The following is a 27,218-nucleotide window of genomic DNA, read 5'->3' as shown; positions in this document are numbered from 1 at the left end:
CATGGTGGTGGGCTTTCATTACGCTTTATAGAGATGCCTTGCTCTTAGCATCATCAGCTGGACTAAAAGCCTCCATAGAGCATCTCTGGTTGCAACACTAACTCAGTCTGCATTGAGGCAAAGCGGAATCTTTCCAGCTGACGACCCCATGTGACCCTACAGTAAGTGTAATGACTTGTCTTAATTGTTTCATGCATTTATAATTACAGGGGCTTATTGAATTGGCAGCAACATTTTCAAATTGACAAGCTGTCAGCCGCAAATTTTACTTTAGAAATGACATTTAATAACCGAGTCACTAATAATCAGAGTGTGGATGAAAATTAAAATTTGAAAGAATGCAGCCTATATGAATGGAGCCTAAACAGTCAAGCGCCTTATGAATTACAACTTACAAAAGTTGGATAATATGGATTTCAGCCAAACAAACAGTGTTCAACTCATCATGTCTGTTTTGAACAAATGGGCTTTTAGTTTTTCTTGGGCTTTTTAATTATTGTTTTTATTGTAACGCCACTGCAGAAAAAATTAATAATGTATACATTAGCACAGATTTTTTTAAATTGTTGTAAAATTAGAATACAAAGGAACGAAAAACAAGTGTGACAGTAACTTAGTGTGCCTTTTTGTGCCGCACGACATTCGTAATCTCAAAATGTTATAATTCGGAACCCTCATAAACCGAGGACCGCCTTTACTGCCTTTTTTATGTCAGGGAAAAAACAAGACGTGGATATATTTATTTAAAAAAAGAAAAGAAAACAACGCTTTATGCAAATAAAAGCAGTGCTTTGAAAACAAGCATTGGGTTGCTCATATCTTAGGCGTGCAATCATCACAGATGCCATAAATAGACTGCAAGCAAAGAAGGAACAGATCAAAGCTCGTTGTAAAATAGGTCAAATGATGGCTATTCGTGTTCTCCAAACCCACTGCGGGAACATGTTACTGTCAATAGAAAAATATCAAAGAGTGGGGACAGAAATGTGATGAAATGAGGGCTGAAAACGTTTCAACTTCTGCACGCACACTGCCCATGTGTTCAGTCGCCTGATAGCCTGAGGCGGATTTTGGTGGCGAGTGAGAAGCAGGGCTGAAGGATAGGAAAGAGCCGCTTAGGTTCACTGAACAATTGCAAGCCTGACCAACATTTCAATTGGATCGGGGGTCCGAATGAAATATTTCCATTGGGACACAAAGGGTCCGAAAAGTGCTGTAGTCATAGCATGAGAATTAGATGTAGCACACGATGTCCCTCTCTATTCTCCACATCATCCTCTTGACAAGTTTCATTGGAGAGGCAAAGCCCGACTTGCCACTGTTATTATCTCACTGCCTGTGAAAGCCTGTAATCTCCATCCCCAGTTTTTGAGAAAAGCAGATTTAATGTGACAAATCCAAGGACCCAAATGACAAATCAGGAATTTTCTGTGGTAAGTACCACTCACTTAATAGTACAGCAGAGTGGGAATGACACAGAGGAGGGGCGGGGCCTATATTTCACTCCATTTCTGCACTGTTGCAACATGAATTAGTGTCACCCAGAATGACCCAAAGACTAATAGTCAAATTGATTTCATTTAACATTGAAGCAGGAGGTTGCAACTATGCTTAGAGCATATTACCCCTTATGCTTAAGTCAGAAAAGGCATGCTGTGCCTATTCTGTCGGCCACTTAATTCTATCATTTGCGCATCTTCTCACCATTGATGTACTCCGGGTGAAGTAACTCTTAAGCGGGGGAGTTTCCTCTCCTATCTGGCCAAGCGTGCATTCTGCCAGAGACTTAAGTGAGTTTCCCCAGCTGCACTCCAGAGGCTGTAGTAAGTCTATCGTCTTACGAAGGCAAAACATCATATTGCACGTTTTGAGTCGCTCCTGTGCACCGAGCCGCCGACGGCTGGTGACTGCCCGGCAGCAGACTCGTGCTGACAGTGCGAGGGACACCTGGCCCATATACGCTTACTGACCGCCCAACGGCCGTAAATGTGTCCCTGTCACATTACGCTGCTCAACGGTCGAATGTCGACATATTATATATTAATTGGCAAACAAATTCAGCAGACTATTTTTCATGCACCTGCGAGGAGAATTGGCGCACCTTGACAAAGCGCAAGCCAGGCGCGTAAAAAGAAGATTTACGCACAAACAGGAGATTATGACCCTTGATGTACGGAGACTGTCTTAACATTCCAGAAAATAAGCAACCAAGGCCTTTATGAAAATATACAGTGGTATCATCATCTATCTACACATCACATTCTTGTGTTACATAAGCAACCAACGTGAAGCAGAATCCTGCATGCACAGCCCGTCCTATAAGCACTGTGCATGAATGAATAACATTCAACGAGTTGGGCCGATAAGCCGCCCCCTCATTGCGCGCTGGCCTCACATTCAAATGTAGCTTTCGCGTGGGGAATTGATGAGGCAAACGGTTCAAAGCTAAAGTCTTCCAAAGGCTGCGCTTTCACAAGATGCAAGGCGTCCAACCCACTTTGTAGTTCCTCGGTGAACAAGTGGGTTGCAGCTCGCCAGGCAGCACAGGAAGACAATACATATCCAGAAGTTCCTCCAAGGTTGCATCTCGTGCAAAAGAGAAGAAAAGTGTTTTTTTCACCACTTGATTTTTTCCCCCTTCAAATTATTGGAGCAGTGGGAGTCGGGAATGCTTCACTCATGTTCCAAGGTTACGGTACCCTTCATCGCTCCCATAAAAACAAAGCTGGGGTGGGAGAAAGAGAGACGAGCCGAGGGAGAGTGACACACAGCGATAAGGAGATGATGGTATAATAGCGCAAGTTTCATCACAGTCAAACGCAGGCGGAGGAGAGGAGTGACATCCGGCCTCAAAAAGAAATTATTTCAAAGAGCATTTCATCCCAGATTATTGCATGGAGACATGTTCGGCAAATAGAAGAGTGGCTTCTACTTTTAAAGAGTGGCCCTGCTGATAGAAGGCTGACGAATTGAAAGCTTGGTTAGATCAAAGCATCACCACATTACTATTAGGGGCCATTTACAGATACCACTTTTAACTGAGTAGGGATTAAAAACTGAGGTGTGTGGCCATTTGTTCACACTAGAACAACATTTTGGAGCATGAAAAAGAAAAGAAAAAGGGACTAAAAAGCAAAAATTGCACAAGGGGTAAAACTCTTGAATCTGGCAGTAAGCTATAAAAATTGACATTTTTGAGTACTGGGGTTGAACCGAGGGCGGCACGGTGCACGACTGGTTAGAGTGTCAGCCTCACAGTTCTGAGGACCCGGGTTCAATCCCTGGCCCCGCCTGTGTGGAGTTCGCATGTTCTCCCCGTGCCTGCGTGGGTTTTCTCCGGGCACTCCGGTTTCCTCCCACATCCCAAAAACATGCATTAATTGAAGACTCTAAATTGCCCGTAGGTGTGACTGTGCGTGCGAATGGTTGTTAGTTTGTATGTGCCCTGCGATTGGCTGGCAACCAGTTCAGGGTGTACCCCGCCTCCTGCCCGATGATAGCTGGGATAGGCTCCAGCACGCCCGCGACCCTAGTGAGGAGAAGCGGCTCAGAAAATTGATGGATGGATGGATGGGTTGAACCGATTAATTGACTAGTCGACTTTACAACTGCATCGACATTTACAACTTGAAGTTGACACACTACTAATCTTGTCTTTTAATTAGCCAATTCAGAGAGGACTTTGGCTGCCATCGCTGGACTTCGTACTAGATAGTATGAAAATAAATTGATTGTGGATGAGAATAGTGGTTAGTGTCATTAACTTTGGCTATTTTGATGATCGCTAGTTTTAAAATATTCATACCAGCAGTACCCCCGGAACCGGTGGTGGGGAACGAGGGCAGCAGCGCAAAGTGAAGCTTCATCTTTGTGGGCAAAATGTTATGTCCAAAATAATGAGCAGACAAAAACTGTGTGGTAATGAGAACTTTATACATATCATGGCATGCACCAAACCAACATCACGAACACTTGTTTGGCATATGCCAGTACTGTTACAAGCATGTGGAAATATTTGACCCAAAATCAGACCAGGAGCTGGTAAAATATTCAAGTCCATCCTCAAATACAATAAAACCACAAGTCACATACATATAGGCCCTACAGAGAAAGGCTTACTTTTTTGGGAACCTGGCTAGTGTCCCGTCTTACAACATCTTATGCTATGGAACACAGGATGAGACCGGACAGCTTGCTGACAAGAAAAACACGCGCAGGCCTCCTACCAACTACATTCAGCGTAAAGGTGAGTTGTGTTTTTAAAACATTTCTTTGTTTTGAAACTGGTCCGTGGTGCAAAAAAGGTTGGCGACCGCTGTCCTGTGCTGAAAAATAACAATCAATGGTTGAATCGACTTTGACTCGACTTACATCATATTATAGTCTACTGCAAGAAAATCTCGTCGTTCAACCTCTGGTGAGTATTTCGGACCACAGCGCTATTGTCTGCGTTAGTGTTACTTATGGGAAGTCTTAGAAATCTTCTTATCCAGAAACATTTACTACATTGCTATTGCGACTAGCTGACAAGTCGTATTACTTACATTTGTCTAATTCTATACCCGCTCATCATGTAAACATACTCTTCGTCTTTCATTAAGAATGGCAGGAAGCAGCAGTACACTTTTTGTTTTGGTAAAACACAGAGGAACGGAAGTGGAGGATTGCAGCATTCTTGCTGAGGCCCCACATTCCCCAGAGGAACACAGCCAGGTTGTTGTAGCGCCCCCTCCCTCCTTCCTCACCCGCACCCCCAGCTCGCCTGCTTCCTGTGCATGGCTGCTTGCCTTCCCATGCATGTCCTGAGTGTGGTCAAGCCCCCACACCTCCTCCTGCCCCTCCACCACCCTGCTGCTCCAAATACATTATTTACTCTCTCATGCCCTCGCTTGTGCTCAAAAGAATCAGGACAGTGAGAAATAACACCACTGTATAACCCCTCCTCCTCTCCCAATGCACACAATAAACACTCGACCCCTCCTCCACCAACAGCACCACCCCACCTGCTCGCTCTTTCCTTACTGCGTACGATGAAAATACAGTGCAGGGCTATGCCGCCACAATGGGGAACTCTGTGAGGCCCGGCCCTCCCATTAATCCCCTCTGACATGCCTCCCGAGGGCAGGGATTTGCTACAAGTCAATGCAGGAGAGCGACAGTATGCAAAACAAGCCTGTCTGACTCTCATGCTATTCAAAGCTCTGCTGTGCAAGAGGAGGGCAGATCACAGGCAGAGGAAGGAAAAAAACAGTTAACCCTTGCTTCACCCTGCTGCTCTGAATACTTTGTATTTTCCACTGTAGATTGCACAGATAATGTTGATGATGGATGACAGGAAGGGAAATGTCGATTTTCTCCTCTTTATTTCCAATGCATTACAAATTTGGCAGCCTCCGAGAGGAGCTTGCCACCAGACCAAAATGCTGCCCAATGTACACAGGGATTCACAAGTCATGTGATGCACTCTCCTTTCAGGCAAAGCAGCACTATTGAATTTCAGTCATATCGGGCATCTGGTGATGAGGAGAAAGGCGGAGGTTGGGCAGGATGACGTTAGGAGGTGGTTTGGTGCATGCGGCCCCCACCATGCAGCTCGGCAGCAAATGTAAACGAGAGGGCTAGAATGGATGTTGGGCCATAACCACAAATGGAAGGGCTACAGAATATTAGCCTGTTTCACACAGAGGACCCACGAAATGGGTACATTAGAGACCTAACAGAAGATCTAGAATGGATCCGGCTTTTAAAAAGAAACCCAAAAGGGTGTATGTGGAACCAACTTCCGCATTTGGCAAGACAGGTCAAAGCACATCCGTCCGGCTCGAACAAATGGCGAAGCCCAATAGCAGGAGACAGGGTCAAAGCACCAACAGGAACTTTAAATGTCTACAATACAATTTGTTTTACACAAGATGTCTACAAGAGCTATCAAAGATGACAACATCTGATGTTTAGGCTTTCTTCATGTTTGCATATTGCATAGTTGTAGAAATAAATTATATACATGTATTTCACTTTTATCCAAAAACACAACCATAAAGAAAACAATTATAGCAAATTTGGGTTCAAACTATCATCATATAAACCCGTTGTTATGCTAGTTATCAGGGCATACACAGGAAGTCCACTAACCCGTTTTCAATTGCTTTCAACCAAACAGGTCGAGAGAAGTGAGTGTTGAGTCTTAAACTTCACACCCCGATTCCAGATAGTCATCCTCTTCCACACAGATATCACAAAGTTCTGGCTCGTTGGGTTCTGGGTGCAAAACTAGTAAATGAATGTTACTGTTATGTCTCCAATGCAATCATTTTGCAGCCTCTGTGTAAAAGAGGCTTCAGATTTTACCTCCGAAAACGGAAACTGAATGGGTGAACGTCATACCCCATGCCACCTCAGTGCTGTTTAAATCGAAGGAAATTTAGTTTTTCACAGGCAGTTTGAAAGGGGCTCCTGTTGAGCACAAGGAAAGCATAAAAATGGGAAAACCACATGACAGAAAGGCTTTGGTGGAAGAGAAATCCGCCAGGATTTGTAGCCTGCTTTGGATTCACGTGATTGGCTCCACTCCCTCTGATTTTCCACCCATCCTCAGCCCCTCCGAGATGGAAAATGGGTCATCTGCGTGGAAGTTAATACTCTCCGCACGTACAGTGCCGCTTTATTTTTAGGACATCTTCGCCCTCACTTGGTGAATGACACAGAGGTGTTGGGCCCAACTGGTGTTTATTATTATAGCTGCTGGCACGCTTCTAATGTTTCCCTCCGTGACTGTGTATATTTGACGAGACCCACATGCATGACATCAGCTACAGACAGAGTGACTCTGGGCATCGGGTGTTAAAACGCTCAACGGCACATACGCGGGAGGGCCTCAAAGATCAACACCATCTTACCAAAAGCTCCTCAGACTACTGCTGAAGCTGCCATGGCAACCACATACTAGCGAGCTATTTCTGGCCGCTTAACTCCCAAACACAGCTGCTTCTGCACTACCAGTCATCCCCACCTGTCAGATATCCAATCTGAGCTATGCGAGCCATTCGTTGCACAAGATCACGACCTGACATTCACAGGGCCAAACAGCAGAGCAACGGTAATTACTGCTGACCATCATTTGGTGACAGGTTCTCCAGTCATGTCTTGCACAACTCAAATATACCTTGTAATAGTCCAATGGGCACATATAAACAGTAATGGATTGGTGGTTTAAAATAAGGCCCTATAATCTGCAATGCAGGGATTTTAACATAGCCGTCATTGACAGTATACTACTTCGGTTTGAGAGTTATTGCGAGCACTTAAGTAAAAGTATCACAAATACACATGCAGCAGACGTTTTCTCAAGCTGTCAAACTGAGCTGCTGTGATCTCACCCCTCATTCACGCCTCCGAGAAAGAAGTAGGACGTGTGGTGAGAGGTGGGCAGCTCGGAGCAACAGTGCCCCCTACTGCACACAACGGGCGCTCCTCGTTTCTCTTCCATTTCAACATGAAGCGCTGACTCATAATCCATTGTTGCACACAAGACGCCTTGAATGCAACCTACTCATTACAAACGGCACCTTATTTTGATGGCACAAAACCATGACAGACTCATGCCTCGAGCGTGAACACTGCCTCGCAGATCACGAATTTAAGTAGTCATCGCAGCATAGTATTTTAAATATTTGATTACATCATGCAACACAATTACTTTTTTATTGTGCTTGCCCTCCTTTTCATTTGGCCTAGTTTTAATATCGGTGTTACGTTCAAGAAGCACAACGCGTCAGTCTTGACAAGGTGTTTTTCACAATGTATATCCCTACAATTACACGACATTGCAACAAAGTAATTTTCTGCAAATGACCAATAAAGTACACATTATAGATATTACAACTTTTTAAACAGAAGGGGGATACACAACCATTTCCTTAGGTTTGTTACGAGGAATATAAAGTCACCCTGAAGGACTTGGAAATTCAATATTATGCAGTATAAAATGCATGTTCTTTATCTTTACTATATTTTGAAGTTATGGCAATACATGTAGTATAAAATTGGGTTCCTGGGAGGAACCAAATTAAGTGCAATCTTGAGCTGAAAGTATGGGAAACACTACATGACACCGAACTAAAATAATATTTGTTTTTGTAAAATTGCAATTTCTTGTGATGGTGAATTTGGGATTTTCATTAGCTGCATGCAATCATCAAAATAAAACAATCCTGAAATTATATTGTAATGTGTAGTGAATCTATAGAGCATGAGTTTTGCATTTTGAATTGACCTACTGAAATAACTTCCCACAGTATTTTAATTTAATGATGCACTTGTGTTCCAATTTTCAGTGGAAAGTGACATGCTGCCAAACTTTTTTTTGTTCTTTTTCATTCACAGTGGAAGGCTTATTTCTTATTTTACTTTATGTTGATGGCAGGTAGGCAGTAGGTGCCAGCCAGGCGTCCTTCAGTTTTATCCAGCCAACAGTCTACAGAATAAGTGGCCAAATTTTACAAAGGAAGTAAACTGTGTAGAGTAAAGTGTTCCAGACAGATTGCCAGCAGATTCCGTTCTAATTGGAACGCTACACTCCAGTCACCTCTGCAGCGCACGTGCTTGCATGCAGATGACTGCGCAGGACATTATGTATGCATGAGCTCATGGAAAGTGGAACATCCTGCATTGACTTTTCACTCTCCTCAGTGTATTTTCAGTGTAGAAAACAGGTTTACCCTTCGCTCGCGTTTCCTGGCAACGTCAAGACAGAGCTAAGAGGAAAAACAGCTGCAGACAAGAGGAAAATAATTACCACTCTATTCGGAGACACTCAGCGGACATGCTCTCTTTCCACTGAAAACACAACGACCCTGTTCACCCAGCTAAATGAAACGCACTGTATCTAGACAAGTGGGTCCAATTAGATGACCAACATTAGCTTCTCCCTCCTCCAGCATTCTGTCGAAATCCCCAGGAACATTTCCGCTCCTTAAGCAAAATGGCTCTCCTGTTACAAAGAGAAAGAGCAGCAGCTTTACTGTGCGTTGCTACTGCCATCTATAGGTAGAAAAACAATAGCCATCCATTTTCTATACCACCTATTATTAGTCACCAGTGAACTTTTGAGTCTACCCCAGCTGACTACAGCCTAACATCCTGGACTTGTCACCAGTCAATCACAGGGCACATTTAAAAATAAATAAATAAATTAATTAATTAACACTCACATTCCCTTCTATGGACAATTTAAAATATTCAATTATCCCAAGAAGCATGTTTTGGAATATGGAAGGGCGCCTGAGTACCAGTAGAAATGTATGAGGTGCGACAAAAAGAATAAACATTATCTTGTAAATTAAATATTGCAAAAATTACAGAAAATTACACGTTATACCCTTCAACAAAGGTATCCCATCCAGAGATGATGCACTTCTACAAATCACTTCTGCCACCAACCTGGTGAAGTCCTTGAGGTCCCCCCCAGCACCCTAAGTCACAGTGGTAAAACACAAAATGAGTTCCGACAGTAGTCTTGTGCCAGGAAATAGCAAGAAGTCATACAGTGGCAAGGTCTGAGGAATAAATAGAGTGGTTGAAAGCTGCAATCCAAGAACTGCCAGGCGTATTGTCCTCCACAGAGCTTGCTGAACAGGGTCTTGGAGGCGATTGACATTACAGTAGAAGAGCTCAATTACTGTCTGACCTTAAGGCACAAACTCCTGATGGATCACTCACTCCCTTCTGGTCAACAAATGCTATCAGCATGACCTTGATCTTTGGTTTGGGCACACAATTGTACCCACTCTTCTCCAGCAAGTTTTGAAAAAAAGACGGAAGACTCCTTTTAGTCATCCTACAAGCTTGAGCACCATCTTGACGACCACCTTCCGCTCACCCAACGCCAGCACCAAGATGGTCCTCCCCGTTCAGGTTGGGCACCTCCGCACAGTCAATCTTAAGTCACTACACACCACCTGGTTCACTCGCTCGATGTTCTCATTTGTCTTCCAACACTTCATCCTTCATCTCATCTTTTCCACAGGTCTCATGAACAAGTCACGTCTCCCCCACAAACGTTAACCATGGATTGAACGTGATTCTTTGCATCACGTTTGTACCACCTCCAGTTGCATCTCAGTGGGCTACACAAAAGCCTGAAAAAGAAGTGCAGAATGAAAGCATGACAGCTGTGTGCTAAACAAAAGCCTGAAAAGTCTCATTTCTTTGTCGTCACACCCATATTTTAGATATATTTCTAAAAAATATATTTTTTTAAATGAGATTAATGTAAGAACAGAACTTTTTCCAACAACAACAGAGGATATCACACATGGACTGTACACAGTATGGCATCCATGATACGGGTTGAGATTTGACATGGAGTCCTACCTACCACACGGTGTGGAACTTACCAGTGTCTGCCCTTCTTTGGGCTCTTCTCTTCAATATGCCACACTGAAATGCAAATGGTAAATGTCATCCACAGACTGTAGAGAAGCAAGGCATCACAATCCTTATTCACCACCACAATCAGTAAACCAAGCCAATAAGATGCATTGCATACAATTTTGTCTTAGAGGTGAAATAACCAAGAGCATCAGACAAGTGGCTCTCAGTTTTGGATGTTCTAAGATTGCTCTTGCACCTTTTCTTGTCCCAGAGGCCACAGATGGCAACTGGGGGGTTTATTAAAGATGCCAGGTTGGAAAAAAAAAAAAATGACAAGGTTGCAACGTTTAAGAGCCACTCACCCGGTCCGTCCTAGGATGGTAGGTGGGGAACATGGCAGTGGATGTCTGCTTGAACCTAAGAAAATGTTGCTGAGGTTGACCACAAGGACACGACAGTGTCGGTGCGCAGGTCATCTTTACCTGTTACAGGTGAGAAACACTTGTATAAGAGACAGCTATGCAATTCAACAGATGTTAGATTGAGTGAACTGTAACATGTCACAAAATTAGGGACTTTGAGGCTGTACTGTGTGCTGTATGTTTGATTGTCAGAGGTATTAATTTTTCACAGTTGCCTCAAATGAGTATGATGTAATACAGCACACACCAGTATATTTAAATTTTTTTTTAAAAACATTAAAAAACAGACAGTACAGACAAAGATTGGGTTAGGTTAAGATTGACACATTGATGAACAAACTACAGTACATCTAAATGTTACCTTCATGCTGCACCATTGTCAAACAGACTGATTAAGCCAACAACATTTTAGCATTTGAAAGCAAAATTACAGAAAACTGATAGTATTTAAAGTGTATATTTGGATGCTGATCCTAATGGTTGTTATATGGCCCCAGCAGAGGTCTGCATGCCACTGACTAGTCTCATATACAGTGTAATTGAAAACATTGCGGTAAATATTGAGGTTAAGTGAACTATTCAATTGGAAACAAACAAACAATCACAATTGTGTCTTAGAGGTGAAATAACCAAGAGCGTCAGAAAAGTGGCTCTCAGTTTTGGATGTTCTAAGATTGCTCTTGCACCTTTTCTTGTCCCAGAGGCCACAGATGGCAACTGGGGGGTTTATTAAAGATGCCAGGTTGGAAAAAAAAAAAAATAAATGACAAGGTTGCAACGTTTAAGAGCCACTCACCCGGTCCGTCCTAGGATGGTAGGTGGGGAACATGGCAGTGGATGTCTGCTTGAACCTAAGAAAATGTTGCTGAGGTTGACCACAAGGACACGACAGTGTCGGTGCGCAGGTCATCTTTACCTGTTACAGGTGAGAAACACTTGTATAAGAGACAGCTATGCAATTCAACAGATGTTAGATTGAGTGAACTGTAACATGTCACAAAATTAGGGACTTTGAGGCTGTACTGTGTGCTGTATGTTTGATTTGATTGTCAGAGGTATTAATTTTTCACAGTTGCCTCAAATGAGTATGATGTAATACAGCACACACCAGTATATTTAAAAAAAGTAAAAACAATTAAAAAACAGACAGTACAGACAAAGATTGGGTTAGGTTAAGATTGACACATTGATGAACAAACTACAGTACATCTAAATGTTACCTTCATGCTGCACCATTGTCAAACAGACTGATTAAGCCAACAACATTTTACCATTTGAAAGCAAAATTACAGAAAACTGATAGTATTTAAAGTGTATATTTGGATGCTGATCCTAATGGTTGTTATATGGCCCCAGCAGAGGTCTACATGCCACTGACTAGTCTCATATACAGTGTAATTGAAAACATTGCGGTAAATATTGAGGTTAAGTGAACTATTCAATTGGAAACAAACAAACAATCACAATTGTGTCTTAGAGGTGAAATAACCAAGAGCGTCAGAAAAGTGGCTCTCAGTTTTGGATGTTCTAAGATTGCTCTTGCACCTTTTCTTGTCCCAGAGGCCACAGATGGCAACTGGGGGGTTTATTAAAGATGCCAGCAGAAATTTAAAAAACATGATAAAATTGAAACACTTAAGATACACTCTCCTTGCCCATCCTAGGATGGTAGGTGGGAAATGTCCTGGAGGTGGATGTCTGCTTGAACCTGAGAAAATGTTGCTGAGGTTGACCCAGACACAGTGTCTGTGTTCAGGTCATCTTTAGCTGTTAAAACGCATACATTCCCTTCAAGATAATATTAAATGACCCATTTGGGTCAACATATTAGGTACACCAGACTGCATTATGTATGTTTGATTGCTAGAGAGGTATTGCAACTCTGGTAATTGTATCGTGCAAGTATAATTTAATGCAGTTTCAAGCCACTAAAAAGAATCCCACTTGAAACGCTACAAACACAAGATATTTGTAGATGTAGAATATTACCAGCTGTTGAATTATTATTTTTTTTTTTTAAATTAAACCACGTGTGTACCTAAGGGAGTGTCTTCCTTGAAAATAAACGACCGAAAACGAACCAAGTCGCGATGTGCCTGCTGACGCTACCCTGCAGATCAAGGCAATTGAACAAAATGTAAGATAATAACATTGCGACTGTTAACATAATTATTCAAATCTTTAGTATTACGTGCAAGTGAGCCACGTGTAACGTAACGTGCTCCCGGTGGTTTCAACCTCCACTTGTAACGTGGGCTTTACTTCGATTTTTATTTAATTTGATAAAGGTTTAACACAACAGGTAAAGTAAGAGCGCCGTCTCACCGTTCTACACACCGCAAAAGAAGTCCATTTTGGCTGACTTGTCTGACTCAAACCAATTCAGCAACACAGCGCTCACTGAGCAAAACTAGCTAGCAAGTTAAAGCGACGTTAAGCGAAACACTTTACTTTCAAAGTCACTGATTGGCTGGGGCCAGAGTGCGGGTCCGTAAATCGCATTTCATTGGGTTATATTAACATTGACACGTTCATAACCAACCAAGTTCCAGTATACCAACGTTCGCCCAGAAAAGGAATATCTGGACACGAGTTGAACTCACCACGCTGTTCCGCATTGGTTAAATTGAGGTCACATGGTTAACGGACGCCATGTTGTCTCTAATCCCGGCATTGCCTCGTATTAGATTCAGACAGTTTTTTGCCTTTTTAAAGTGGATTTCGGGCGATCTTTTTTCTTTTGGGGGGGGGGGGGTAGAAAACAGTTGGTTGTGTGGCTGTGGGCTGTATCACTCATCCCGGAAAAGCCATGCGTATGCTGCCGTCTCCTGTGGCTGAGCGCCACTTGTCCCTTGAAGAAGTTTATTATTTGGCAAATCCTATATGAATCAAATAAACAAATCGAGCATCAGTAATAGAAAGAGATGAATAACGAATTTTATGTGAAAAGTTAAATCTTTTCTTAATAGGGTGTGCTCGCACACAAACACCCCGCCCCCTTCTGACAGCCTTGATTAAAAAAAACATCTTAGTAATAGTAATATATATATATATATATAGTAAGGTTTCGGTGGAAAATATCCCTTACAAAGTAATTTTTATAGTTATTTGCGTTGCATATGTCGAGCTGGGTAACAATATGGCACCCTCACCTGTCACTGTCCAGACTTTTTCTACGGCTATGACGTTACATTCACGCCCTAACGTTGTCGAACATGACACATCTTTTTTTGTGTCTGAGAAAATTTACAGAAGACTGTTGTTATTGAAGTTGTAAAATTTAGTGTTGATGCAAAGAGTTACTATTCGGCCCTTCCTTGCCGTTCACTAATTTAAACAAACAAAAAGGTATCAATGATACCAACAGTTAACCTGGATACTTCACAAACTATGGCATTTATTTCAAACAGAGGGTTTTGCTTTGCATTTTTACAATAAATTACATAATGACCGTCATTGGATGAGCCTAATAAATACTATTTCAACAAGCTCCTTTATCGTAGTCTATGACCCGAACTATTTTCCATGCAGTTTGGAAAATAGGTAAGCCTCATTCAAAACCACCATTCTTCTCTTACAAGCACAAACTAATGAAAGCAAAATTGAATACAAAGTACGTGAAAAAAAAAAATAGGAAAACAATATATGAAGAAACAATTCAAATGAACAACAGTCAGAAGAAAATAGACAAACTACAAAAAAATCTCATCACGAGAAAACGTACAGTGCCTTGAAAAAGTATTCATACCCCTTGAACTTTGTTTACATTTTGCCACCTTACAGCCACAAAGGTAAATATTTTTGTGGTGTGGTGTGTTTCGTATCACCTAATTGTAACGTGAAAGAGAAATGATGCAATCGTTTTCAAAATTTTAAGCAAATACAAATCTGAAAAATGTGGTGCATTTTATTCAGCCCCCCTGCGTCAATACTTTGTAGAGCCACCTTTCACTGCAATTGCAGCTGCAAGTCTGTTGGGGTATGTCTCTACCAGCTTTGCACATCTAGTCACTGAAATTTGTGCCCATTCTTCTTTGCAAATGAGCTCAAGCTCAGCCAGATTGGATGGAGAAATTTCCAAGTCTTGACACAGACGCTCAATGGGATTTAGGCCTGGACCATTTTAACACATGAATATTCCTTGATCTAACCCATTCCATGGTAGCTCTGGCTTTAGGTTTAGGGTCATTGTCTTGCTAGAAGATGAATCCCCCTCTCAGTCTAGAGTCTTTTGCAGCCTCCAACAGGTTTTCTTCCAGTATTGTCCTGTCTTTAGCGTCATCCATCTTCCCATAAACTCTGACTAGCTTCCCTGTCCGTGCTAAAGAAAATCATACCCACAGCATGATTTTGCCACCACGTTTCACAGTCGGGATGGTGTGTTCAGGGTGATGAGCAGTGTCAGTTTTCCGTCACAAATAGCGCTTTGCATTTAGGCCAAAAAATTCTACTTTGGTCTCATTTGACCAGAGCACATTCTTCCACGTTTGCAGTGTCCCCTACATGGCTTGCAGCAAACTGCAAACGGGACTTCTTATGCCTTTTCTTTCAACAATGGCTTCCTTCTTGCCGCTCTTCCATAAAAGGCACATTTGTAGCATGCGCAGCTTCTAGTTGTCCTGTGGACACATTCTTCCAGCTGAGTAGTGGAGTGACCATTGGCCTGTGACCAGTGTTCTCCTCGCTCAGGCTGTCAGTTTAGGTGGATGGTCATGTCTTTATAGGTTTACAGTTATGCCATACATACTTTTTCCATTTTTGGATGATGGATTAAAGAATGCTCTCTGACATGTTTTTTTTTTTTTTATAACATAACCCTGATTTAAACTTCTCTGACCTGTCTGGTGAGTTCCTTGGTCTTCATGATGCTGTTGTTCACTAGTGTTCTCTAACAAACCGCTGAGGCCTTCAAAGTGTATTTATACTGAGAGTAAATTACACACAGCTGGACTCTTATTTACTACTTTGGGGATTTCTAAAGAGAATTGATTGCACTGGATTGCATTTAGGGGGTTTTAGTACAGGGGGCTGAATACAAATATACACCACAATGTTCAGATTGATTTTTGCTAAAAAATTTGAAAACCGTTTATAATTTTCGTTACACTTCCCAATTATGTGCTACTTTGTGTTAGTCCATCACATAAAATCTCAACAAAATACATGCAGGTTTGTGATTGAAAGGTCACAAAATGTGAAAATGTTCAAGGGGTATGAACTTTTTCAAGGCAGTGTGTGGGGACAATGGATGAGAACAAACATGCTGTGACTGTCAATATTTACACAAACAACAGTTAAAACCATAAAACTGTCTGTACAGAAAAGTACATTATTAACAGTGCAAGATATTAAATAGCTTGACTCAAAACACCTCCCAATATACAAATCTAAAACAAAAGCAAACTATTACATACAGGTGCTAAACAAAATGTAACTTCAGGTTATCATTGAGTAAGGATCTATACAAAGGAAACACTGGAGAAAATGTATCCATATACATCACTGTATAATATAAATGCACATTTACAATATCTTTACCTTTATTCTGGTCATAGTACATGAAAAAATGTTTTTGGTAAGGGTGAGTATGAGAAGGAGTGTGACAGTGGATATGATATATGAATGATAGTAAAGGGGACGCTATGAAAACTTAATAAAAACAAAGCACATTGAAAATAATTAACTTCACGCTGTTCGGAACACTACACGTGGGATTCAGCTTCATTTAGGCTGTGAATACCTCTTATGGCTGTTTTCAAGTCAATGATCCAGTTGGAGACGTGCATCAAGTCTTCAGTCAAAGACAAAAAGACTGACAACTCGTTAAAAATGGAGACAAAAAGAAAAAAAGGCAGATGAAGTGAAGTAATGTGACCATTGCGTTCATCATCATTGCACGGTTTATACCCAAGCTGGATAAGTATTCAGTAGTAGATTACAGGTGATCCAGTATAGTTCTACATTTAAATATTACCATATTCTGATAAAAGCCATCACTATCCATCATTCACTGTCCTTACATACACAGAGATTCACTCACTCACACTGCATTCTTAAGTCTTTCGTAAGGGATATAATTTCAGGCAACCCTCTGATTTGAGAGGAGGAGCAGAAAAAGTTCTGTCCTTCCTCCAAGTGCCACATGGAAAAGAACTAAAAGGCACTACAGTAACATACCATAATCCATCCACTGTGGCTACCAGTGACCTTCCAAGACTCAATGCAAACATGTGCATGCCTATGGAAGATATGAACATTTTCAATTAGGTTTTAGCCACAAGAAGGCCTTTTTTATGATGGTGATGAACAGGGAACATGCTTAAGTTAAACATTTAGTTTGCCCTTACTGCCAATGTGGCAATGTTCATCTGAATTCCTCAATTAAACAGTGAGCTCAGGCAGCGAGCGCCATGTTGAGCTACGAGGACAGAGCACAGGAGGGAGTCGAATGGAAAACACCCCTTACCAATGCATTTCTTATCAAATGGAAACAGTTATTGCTTGCAAAAATGTTTTCTTATAAATGTTCAATTAGAATTAAGCAGAGCACAAAAAACAATTGTGGATCTTTGTAGACAAATTCCACCTCCCTACTCAATCATCATAAAAGTGCACTTAAGTGCCATTAGCTTGCCAAGAAAACAGTTGTCATTACAAAATAGTGCTTGTTTCTTGTTTTGTTTTTTGTGTGTGTCTGATCTGGTGTTGTGCCCCAGTCGTTACAGTCTGTGGCTTGACTTGTCCATCCTGTGGAAAGGATATGGGGGCAGTGGCCCCAGGGTGCTGGTTAAGTGCTTATTGTGGCGGCTCCTAGCTGCTACATCCTGTCACCTGCACTCCACCGATACCCCAGAGTTCTGTGAGGAGGAGGAGGAGGATGAAGACACTGGTTGGTCAGCCAGCGTCAACATGACTGCTGCTGTCAGTGAGCTTGAGGACGGTGAAGAGGAGGATGATGAAGAGGATGCGGCCACAGTGCCTGCAGACCAGAAAGAGGGTTTGGTTAAGGGATACATATGTGAAACTGATTTTCAAATAGCTGTTACACAACTGGATAGGGATCTCCTTGCCCACCCATCAAGTGTGAAAATTAATTAAGTGTGAAATTAAACAACCATATAAATATTTTGTTATCTGCCCATTTGTGAAGATATGTCCATGGGCAAGCTGTTCTGGACTACTGCCCCATTGTTGGGTAAAAATTTAGCCTAGCACTATTCGCAGGATTCACCGCTGAAGATGGTCTGCCGTTCCTTTGCTAATCACGGAGGTCGTTAAAAGCAGGCCCTTGTTCTTCGCCTTTGATCCTGGACACCCACTTTTTGACTGTGATGTAGCCTATTGCAGCTTCACCATAGACATTTTTCGACCTTTTGAAAATCTTTAGTGGTTCCCCTTCCAAAGCAACAAATTCAATCACAGCTCTCTGATTCTGACGGGTATCTAACAATGGCATCATTTACAAAATTGCTGACAGGAGGAGGAAAGGTTGAAACAAAACTTCTTTTTTTATTTTTTTTATAAACATTCAAACAATTATTTAAAACAACAAATTTATGGGGGAAAATAATTATCAGTAGGTTAAATTCAGACATGCAAACACCAAAGGCATGAGAAGGGTGACAAACCCCCCCCCCAAAAAAAATTATTGTAGGGGGGTTTGGTGGTATCCCCCGGGCCCCCGCAGAGAATAATTTTAAAATTTTAACATAAATTAAACAATCTGGAAGGCAAAATCAACACATTTTCCTTTACGCAGAAAAACATTTATTTACACCGCTCAAGTACATGTTGATGTACAAATTTAAGATTAAAATTTAATTTGCCTCATTTCTTTGCTTTTTTGTTTTGGCCTCCAACTTGACCCAGGCACATCTCCACCTGCACCTGATGCCTGCTTCAAGCTGTGCCACATGAATAGCATCCTCCTCTTTTAGCACTCATTCTGGAAAATAATTGACTAAAATCTTTGTCTATTTCACTTCATTTTCACTATTACCAACTTCAAAGGCTAATCGCAAATGCATCCTCCAGGAAAATATTAAGTACAATATTTTTGTGTTTTTATTGGCCATTTCTGAATATGAAGTTAGTTCATTCGATTTTTGTGACATAATACCTAACGTTGCTCCGTCGCTTAATACATTTAACATTAACATCCGTAAACTAATTAGATAACTGTAGGGCCGTTTCCTAATTAATACAAAATGTACTAGAGGAACAGCTCTTGTTGCCGATGTTATGTGTGCTTCGCTGTTTCACTGGATCCACAACCAGGGCCACGACCCCCAACCCCATCAACGTGAAAATACAAAAGACCAGTGCAACAAATACACTGGCTGATCTGATGAGCAGAAATGTTGCTTAAACGTAAGAGTAGCAATCGAGGATATCCGCTCCAGAGGTGGGTAGAGTAGCCAAATATTGTACTCAAGTAAGAGTACTGTTAAATGACAATAATGTGACTACTCAAAAAGTAGTCCTCCCAAAAAATACTTGGTTAAGAGTAAAAAGTACACAGTGAAATAATTACTTGGTGTATAAATAAATAATTGGTGACAAAGGCCAGTCTTGGCGGAGTCCAACCCTCACTGGAAACGAGTCCGACTTCCACGTCCCTAGAGCCAGCTTCTGTAGCTGGGGATCGGATCGCCAAGGTCCCTGCCTTCAGCCACTGCCCAGCTCGCAAAGCACCCGACCCCTATGGCCCCTCCCACTGGTGGTGAGCCCATGGGAAGTGGGACCCACGTTACCCTTTCGGGCTGTGTCCGGCCGGGCCCCATGGGTGCAGGCCCGGCCACCAGGTGCTCGCCTTCGAGCCCCACCTCCAGGCCTGGCTCCAGAGGGCCCCCCCCCCCCCCCCCCCCCCCGGTGACCCGCGTCCGGGCAAGGGAAACCTCAATCCCCTTATATTTTTCATCATAGGAGTCTTTGAGCCGTGCTTTGTCTGGTCCCTCACCTAGGACCTGTTTGCCAAGGGTGACCCTACCAAGGGCATGAAGCCCCAGACAACTTAGTTCCTAGGATCATTGGGACACACAAACTCCTCCACCACAATAAGGTGACTGCTTCCAGGAGGGGGTGCATTTTTTCTCCCCCAGAAATTGTCAAAAGTCAATAGTGCGCATTATACATAGGTATAGGGGCAAATGGAAAAAAACTGCCGCCATCTAGTCGTTATGAAAAAGCTGGACACTTTCATTCCAAAATGCCACCGCCACCTAGTGGTTATAAAAAATGTGTAGCCTACACTTTCATTCCAATATGACAGGGGTAAGTATGACTGCATATATGTTCAGTTGTGCTCATAAATTTACATACCCTGGCAGAATTAGTAAAATATAGTTTTTTTAAAATAAGACTGACTGAACAACAACCATCATTAATTTCTTTATGGTTATGTTTTGTTTAATAATAATGCTTTTCGGAAATGCTTGACCGTTTAATTTTAATCCCATTAAAATAAAATTAAATGTGTTTCGCCTGGTCCTTCATGTTTTCTTTAAAGAATTGTACACATCTTACAAATTCTGCCTGGGTAATCAAACATATGAGCACAACTGTGTGTTTTCAAATTTGCGTTATACATAGGTAGAATGGTTTTCCAGAATTTTGAGGTCCACATTGGGGGTGCGTATTATACATGGGTGCGCATTATACACGAGAAATTACAGTACTCCAATACATGAAAACTGCTGTTTTCGCTTGTCTAAATGTAAACACAAGCCGCGCTGAAATTCGATTGACGCAATCAGCGCACAATGCGGAAGTGAAAGTCTCACGCACAAAATAGTTGATAGATAAGCAATAATTGATCAATAAAAGTAGCGAGCGACATTTAGATCATTGTAACGAAGTAAACGTACCGTTACCGCTAGCTGCCAGCGTTCAAAGACTACGAAACAGCCTATGATGACAGCCACTAATCGGATCTATACAATTCACATAAATGGCCTATTTTGAGCTCAAAATGAAAACGCAGAAAGGCGACTGATTTGCAAGTATGTAAATTAAATTGGGCCTATTACTTTCTGACTGCCCCTCTTATAATTGGCAAATACTAAACTGTTTGGTAAAACTGTCGATGCAGTGGCAGCTATTTGTGTTTGGTGATTCATTCATGCGTTACACAGTACAGTGTATGAAATAATTTTCTTGTCTCTATGGGCACTCGATTTTTCGCCCTGCAAGTAGAAAGGCCCCGCCCCCATAACGAAAGCCAGACACGCCATTGGCCCAACAGAATATGATTTGAGACTGAGTAAAAAAGAACGGAAAAACAGGCTAATTTCCACGAGACAAGACAGACTCAATAAAGTGTACTACATTTCTTGATCCTTGGACTATTTTAAAGAACACATGTCAGATTCATGTTATTAATACACCTTGGAACGGTTTTAAATTGTGAAAATAAATGAGTAAATATCCTTTGAAGTATGATTTTGATGTGCTGTGATTTGTGGATCACGGGTTTGATTAGATATATAGATACTGTATATGAATAAAATGTGGAGGTAGGGATTGGTTGTTAGCAAGATACCAGTTACAGTAACTTCTTGAGCTAAAGCCCCAAATTGCCCAGGGCGAAAACACAAGACACTGACCCCTTTAAACTGAATATCCCAGGTGATTAATGTAAATGAAATTTTCAAAATTAATTAATCACAGGGGACTAACTCACTTTCCAGTTCCTTTTTCTTCATGCGCTTTCGCCGTCTGTCGATGGAGGCAACCTCAGACTTGAGGGAGAGGTAGTGGTTCCTGATGTCCTGAAGCTTATCCTGAAGGAATGAGATCCTCTCCAGACTGCTCATTTTCTCCAGGTCAGCTGGTGGTAATCATCAATCAATCATCAGAATCATTAATCAAAAATAAATGAAGCTAACAATTAGGGAAATTAGTTATCATCCATGATAATATATATTTCCATCCATCCCATCCATTTTCTGTACCGCTTATCTAGGGTCGCGGGCATGCTGGAGCCTATCCCAGCTATCTTTGGGCGATAGGTGGGGTACACCCTGAACTGGTCGCCAGCCAATCGCAGGGCACATATAAACAAACAACCCCATACCTACGGGCAATTTAGAGCCTTCAATCAACCTACCATGCATGTTTTTGGGATGCGGGACGAAACCGGAACGGCGAGCGGCTGGTTAGCACATCTGCCTCACAGTTCTGAGGACCGGGGTTCAAATCCTGGCCTCGCCTGTGTGGAGTTTGCATGTTCTCCCCGTGCCTGCGTGCGTTTTCTCTGGGTACTCCGGTTTCCTCCCACATCCCAAAAACATGCGTGGTAGGTTGATTGAAGACACTGAATTGCCTGTAGGTGTGAATGTGAGTGTAATTGGTTGTTTGCAGGGCACATATAAGCCCTGCGATTGGCTGGCGACTAGTGCAGGGTGTACCCCGCCTCTCGCCCGAAGATAGCTGGGATAGGCTCCAGCCCGCCCGCGACCCTAGTGAGGATAAGAGGTACAGAAAATCGATGGATGGATGGATAACAATGCAGTCAATGAGGGTTAGCTGGCCTTCAGAATGTTTTAAGAGGAGTCGATTCATGGTCTTGGCCACACTTACACATCTGGAAGCTCCACTTGTAAACCCGTGGCGATCTTCCATGGTGTTCCCGGTGCTGCGAGTGCTCGGCGTCACCCTGCTTGTGGTACTTATGGCTTGACGGGGGAGATCGGCCGCGACACTTCGGCGAAACTGCAACCTTGATGTCCGATGTGTCATTTTTGGTGGCGGCTGGTTTGGCAGAGCCTTCCACAAAAGACTGGTCTTCACTGTCACTGCTGTTGGCTGAAGGATAAAAGAACAAAGTCTGAGTTCCACTCCACCTGACATTATGGGTATAGGTTAAGTACTGTACAGTATCGTAAAAGGGACTTGATTTTAGCTAGTCTGTGTCAAGGTCTGTATACCTGTTTTCCTATTCTTTTTGGGAGGCACACCAAGGCTCTTGCGGTTTGGCTTGTGTTTCTTTGATACTCCGCATGTCTGTGATTCTTTCTGCCGTTTCTGACTCACAGATGCTGCAATGACAAAGTGCATAAAAAACGAGGGCATGTGCAGGCTGAAGGGCTTGTACTTGAGTATTTACAACTGCATCAGCAAAAGGTATGCTTTATATGAAGCACATTAGCAGTTTGTACCTTTGGACTTCTGCTCGCTCTCATGCTGGCTGCTGCTGCTCATCTCCAGGCTGCAGTTGCTGCTGCTGTTGGACGAGAGCGGGGCGTCAAACACTTTTGGTGGGGAGCCTGCCCCTCCAATCTGAGGAAGGTCTGGCAGCTCCCCACCCAGACTCTCCACTTCTACTGTGCTACTGTCACTCTCGCTGCGCCGGCATGCCACTTCCTCCTGTACCAGCCCAGGCAGGACACCTGCAGAAGCTGACACTGGAAGCGGACCAGGGGGTGTGGGTGGTGCCGGTGGGGAAGGCGGCGGTGCTTGGCCGGAGTCTTCCAAAGCACTGCCTCTACCTGAGGGGGACTCTGGTGTGGTGGGTGGTGTGTTGAGTACCGAGTTACTGCCACTGCTGGGGAACTCTGGCAGTTTGTTATTATCCATGTGCTCTTCCGAGGCATCGTCCTCAGGTCCTGCTTCCTGCTCAACGCTTGTATCTTCCAGGCTGGAGGGTACAGGTGGAGGAGGAGAATTAGCAGCCTCTGTGTCTGAATCAGAAAATAACTCTTTAAGAGTCTTCTTTGGCCACTGCGCTTGAATGCTGGACCACACGTCTTTTTGGCCTTTAGACCGCACACCCGGCTTATCCTCTCCATTCCCAGACAGCTTGGCTCTCTTTTCAGGAATGTCCCAGAACCCTGCTTGTCTGCTGGATTTGCTCTTCTCCTTTGTCCCATTGTACTTCTTGGAAGGGGAACCTTTGGTTTTTGAGTGGCCTCGTTCACTGCACTCAGCCTGGGAACCAGAACGTGCTGCTCCCTCGTCATCTGAACTGCTGCTGGATGAGGCTCCTCTCTCTTCCATGGGACCAGCACTCCTCTCCTCCAACTTCCTGGAAGAGCCTGCAGGCAACCAGTCTGCACTCCTTGTGGCCCTTTTTGCTTTGGACTGGTTTTTCGGAGTCCTCTCTGCTGCTCCTTCAGATTTCCTCTTCCTGGTGCCTCCCTCCCCAATCAAATCCAGTTTACGCTTCCCTACTTCCCCGCTGATTATCTCCTGGTTCTTCCCTGAGACTGCACAAAGTTTGGATTCATTCAGTGGCGTACCACTCGCACTCCGTTCTGAGGATTTCTGAAGCTCAGATGAGCCCTTTACATCTCTGCAAGCATCGCGGTCTTGTATATTACGCTCTCCATTACCCTCATTGTCACTTTCGTCTGAGGACAATTCAGAGGCTGGGATGAAGAAGAAAAGGTTTGTGTTATCATATACTCTTGAGACAGAAGAAGTTTTGAATTCATAGTGGTGCTACCTTGCAGACCGTTGAGGATGGACGTAATCTCTATCGAGTTGGCTGGAGATTGCTGCTGAGTCCCTTGGTCCTTAGCCTGATCCAGCTTGGAAAAGACATCCTGACTAAGGTCACACTTTGAGCGAGGGACACGATTATTGTTGGTTGAAGGACCAAGGACTTCTCTGTCATTGAGCCTCTCCAACCGGTCTCGCTCCCGCTCATCTTTGTTCTGTTAGAATTAAATAAAAGTCAGCTTTCTACTTCATGTCATCCAGCCAAAAAGTAAAAATCTATGCAAAGTCGTACCTTTATTTTTTTACGGTGCTTTATTTTTGGTACATTCTTATTGGCTGGGCGAACAATCTTGTCTGCTTTGATCCATTCATCATATCTAAACAGCAAGTAAAAACATAAAGGACAGTTTTCATCAAGCAGATCCTAGAGAGGAGCTTTATAAAATATCACACCACCACCCACCACACAGCCACCTCCGCTGTCTGGCCTGAAACATTGCTGTGATACAATAAGCATTGAGCACAAAGAAATACATCCAATGGTGTTGAAGACAAAGCCTTACGATGAGGAGAGAAACATATTTACACCAACCACCACAACCAACAGAACAGAAGGTGCTATTTGGGTCATATGACAAGAATGAAAAGTCTCACATCACACACATACACAATGCAGAAAAAAGCCCATTGTCGTTAGATAACCACAGGATCACACAACAACGAGACAATGAAATGTGTTTTTTGCTAGTTGCCCTAACGCGCTAGTTGACACTGCATTAACCCTAGCCCACTAGGGAGGGGGGGAAGCTAGAGGTGAGTGTAACAGCAACTTTGCTTGGCCTCTCTGAGGTTAGCCAAACTCAATATTGCAGATCTACAGGAATTTGACGAGGACCACTGCATGGCCAATCCAAGCACGAAACAGATCAGTTCAGCATGTCCATTCAGACAGCTGGGGGGTGGACAGACAGGGGGTTCAATCACAACTGGCTAAGAGGAGCTGAGGAAGGTTGCACATCAACCCCGTGCCCAATTCTGTTTCTGCCACTAGAGGGCTCAGTGAGCTCTGACCAAGAGACAAGATCAGATGAAGCAGAATTGTGAGGAGGAGTGCATTAATCACTGCTGCAGGGATATCCATGAAGTGGTAATCCCACAGGCCAATTTTAAGGTTAATATGTGATTTTGTTTCAGGGTGAATATATAAGTTAGGTGACTGTCCCCAAGTCCTGTCTTACCTGATGTTCCAGCCACAGTAGTGCACCAGGTAGAGCACCTCTCCCCCCTCCACGTCTGCCTCTTTCACAGTGGCCTCGTACGTCTTCAGACTGCGGCCTCGCCCATACCTCACCTGCACCTTCATCCCCGGGGGGTAACACTCAAACTCTTCCCCTTCCTCCCCCTCCTGACTGTTGTCATCCCTGCAAGAAAAACAGTTCAGCACTTCCTGTCCCTAGTCTGCTCCAGAGAAAACCACAGAATCCCACACACCCTCCCACCTTACTGCATGCTATCATCAAACCTTCTGTCGCTATTCTATCCAATTAAGAGGTCTCATAAACTGCCCATCCCTCATCTACTGTACTGTACATCAACTGACTGAATAATATGTGATAAACCTTCCAAACAACAGCACTAAGTGTTGCAAAAATAATACTTCATTCATGGAAAATCCTGACTACTAACTCTCCAGCCCTAGATATAAACAGCACACTTGGGATTGCCATTCACACGCTGTAGAGAATACAACAGCCACAAGGAGGCGCGAGTGAGAAACAGTCAAGAACCGTCAAAGCTGGAGGGTCTACTGGCAGCGAAGGAGGAGTGCTGGTTAAGTGGCTATGACGCAGGGGCCACAGGGGCCTCAAGGGCCGCAGGTTAGCACAGCAAAGCACGACTTGGCAGGCAGTACAGCAACCTGAAGCATAACTGCAATATTCAATTTAGTTAGCTGCGATGAAAAGCAGCTCTGACAACTCTCCACACAGTCCTCGGAGTGAATGATGGCTACTCGAAGCTGATTTTCAACATGGCACAATTAAGAAGTACTAATCTGTGCAGCAAGTGGTACAACCAAAGAAGCTGCTTAGATTCTTTAAATACAGAACTCAATATTATTATAACCAGGAAAAAAAAAAATACTACAACACACTTTCTAACATTTGATAGCAGCATTTGGTCCCGTTAATATTGTGATTGTTGGGTATTTTTCTCTACTTTGAAAATCAAATGAATAACTGCTCAGACAATAAGTGGGTTGTTAAACTATTGACAGGGGAAACAAAACATTGCAACTTAAAAAAAGAAGCGGCCTCTTGTTCCATTGACTTTAATGTGTGCATAACAACGCACAATAATTCAAGGCTGTACACCAATCATTTTCAAGAAAAAGTAGTTCCCTGTAAAAACGGAACAGAATCAATTCAACAGGCCTGTCAAACAAGGATCTTGTGATCACGAATCAGTTACAGGTATATGTTAACATGTTAATATTATATATTAAGAATAGGTTTTAGAGTAGATTTTTCCTATAACCTATCTAATGTAGTTAGAAAAGGTCAACCTCGTCACTTTCCATTTTGGGAATATAATTTAATGTAATATAATATAATATAATATAAATAAGACTGCTGAACCCCCGCCCCCACACATACATACAAAAAGGATCATACAGTTCCCCATTAAGGAAGGTGACAAATCAGCACAATCATGGATAATAAAATGTACAATGAAAACATCATGACATCTTATTTTTGAGTCATAATGCATTGCAATACAATGACTGAACAGGCAGTTTATTAAAAATAAGTAAACAGAAGTTTGTGGCAATGGAACTTAATGCTCTGCAAAGCCTCGACAAAGCCCCACGTATGAGGTGAACAACCACGTCAGGCCTCAACTGCAGTGCCTCATCTTAGAAGCCTTTCAACAAAAGGCACCTAACAAACTCATGTTAATGACCTTGTGTCTAGCGGTCTACAGCGT

At 42.8% G+C, this 27,218-nt stretch overlaps 1 protein-coding gene and 3 non-coding genes across 5 annotated transcripts in view; all 4 read right to left on the bottom strand.

Annotated features, from left to right (window-relative positions):
- Positions 1-10,546: 10,546 nt before the first annotated feature.
- LOC133486288 (small nucleolar RNA SNORA14) lies at positions 10,547-10,682 on the bottom strand. The gene has a single exon (XR_009790985.1). It is a non-coding gene; the product is annotated as a small nucleolar RNA SNORA14 (small nucleolar RNA).
- A 716-nt stretch (positions 10,683-11,398) lies between these two features.
- LOC133486287 (small nucleolar RNA SNORA14) lies at positions 11,399-11,534 on the bottom strand. Its single transcript, XR_009790984.1, has one exon. It is a non-coding gene; the product is annotated as a small nucleolar RNA SNORA14 (small nucleolar RNA).
- A 723-nt stretch (positions 11,535-12,257) lies between these two features.
- LOC133486286 (small nucleolar RNA SNORA14) lies at positions 12,258-12,393 on the bottom strand. The gene has a single exon (XR_009790983.1). It is a non-coding gene; the product is annotated as a small nucleolar RNA SNORA14 (small nucleolar RNA).
- A 1,777-nt stretch (positions 12,394-14,170) lies between these two features.
- Positions 14,171-27,218, bottom strand: part of arid4b (AT-rich interaction domain 4B) — a 67,048-nt gene continuing 54,000 nt past the window's right edge. The window contains exons 17-24 of one of the 2 annotated variants that reach the window (XM_061789017.1): positions 25,472-25,654; positions 24,526-24,610; positions 24,238-24,448; positions 22,952-24,160; positions 22,721-22,831; positions 22,374-22,598; positions 21,475-21,621; positions 14,171-17,772 (exon numbers count right to left, since the gene is read on the bottom strand). In XM_061789017.1, coding sequence (XP_061645001.1) covers positions 17,621-17,772; positions 21,475-21,621; positions 22,374-22,598; positions 22,721-22,831; positions 22,952-24,160; positions 24,238-24,448; positions 24,526-24,610; positions 25,472-25,654 — 2,323 coding nt within the window. In that variant the 3' untranslated portion in view covers positions 14,171-17,620. The remainder of the gene's footprint in view (positions 17,773-21,474; positions 21,622-22,373; positions 22,599-22,720; positions 22,832-22,951; positions 24,161-24,237; positions 24,449-24,525; positions 24,611-25,471; positions 25,655-27,218) is intronic. The other variant, XM_061789018.1, reaches the window with a different exon arrangement.

This window comes from Phyllopteryx taeniolatus, chromosome 11, assembly GCF_024500385.1.
Source record: "Phyllopteryx taeniolatus isolate TA_2022b chromosome 11, UOR_Ptae_1.2, whole genome shotgun sequence".
Classification (NCBI taxonomy): Eukaryota; Metazoa; Chordata; class Actinopteri; order Syngnathiformes; family Syngnathidae; genus Phyllopteryx; species Phyllopteryx taeniolatus.
The sequence above is the reverse complement of the archived record's forward strand: the minus strand, read 5'-3'. Positions and strand labels throughout refer to the sequence as shown.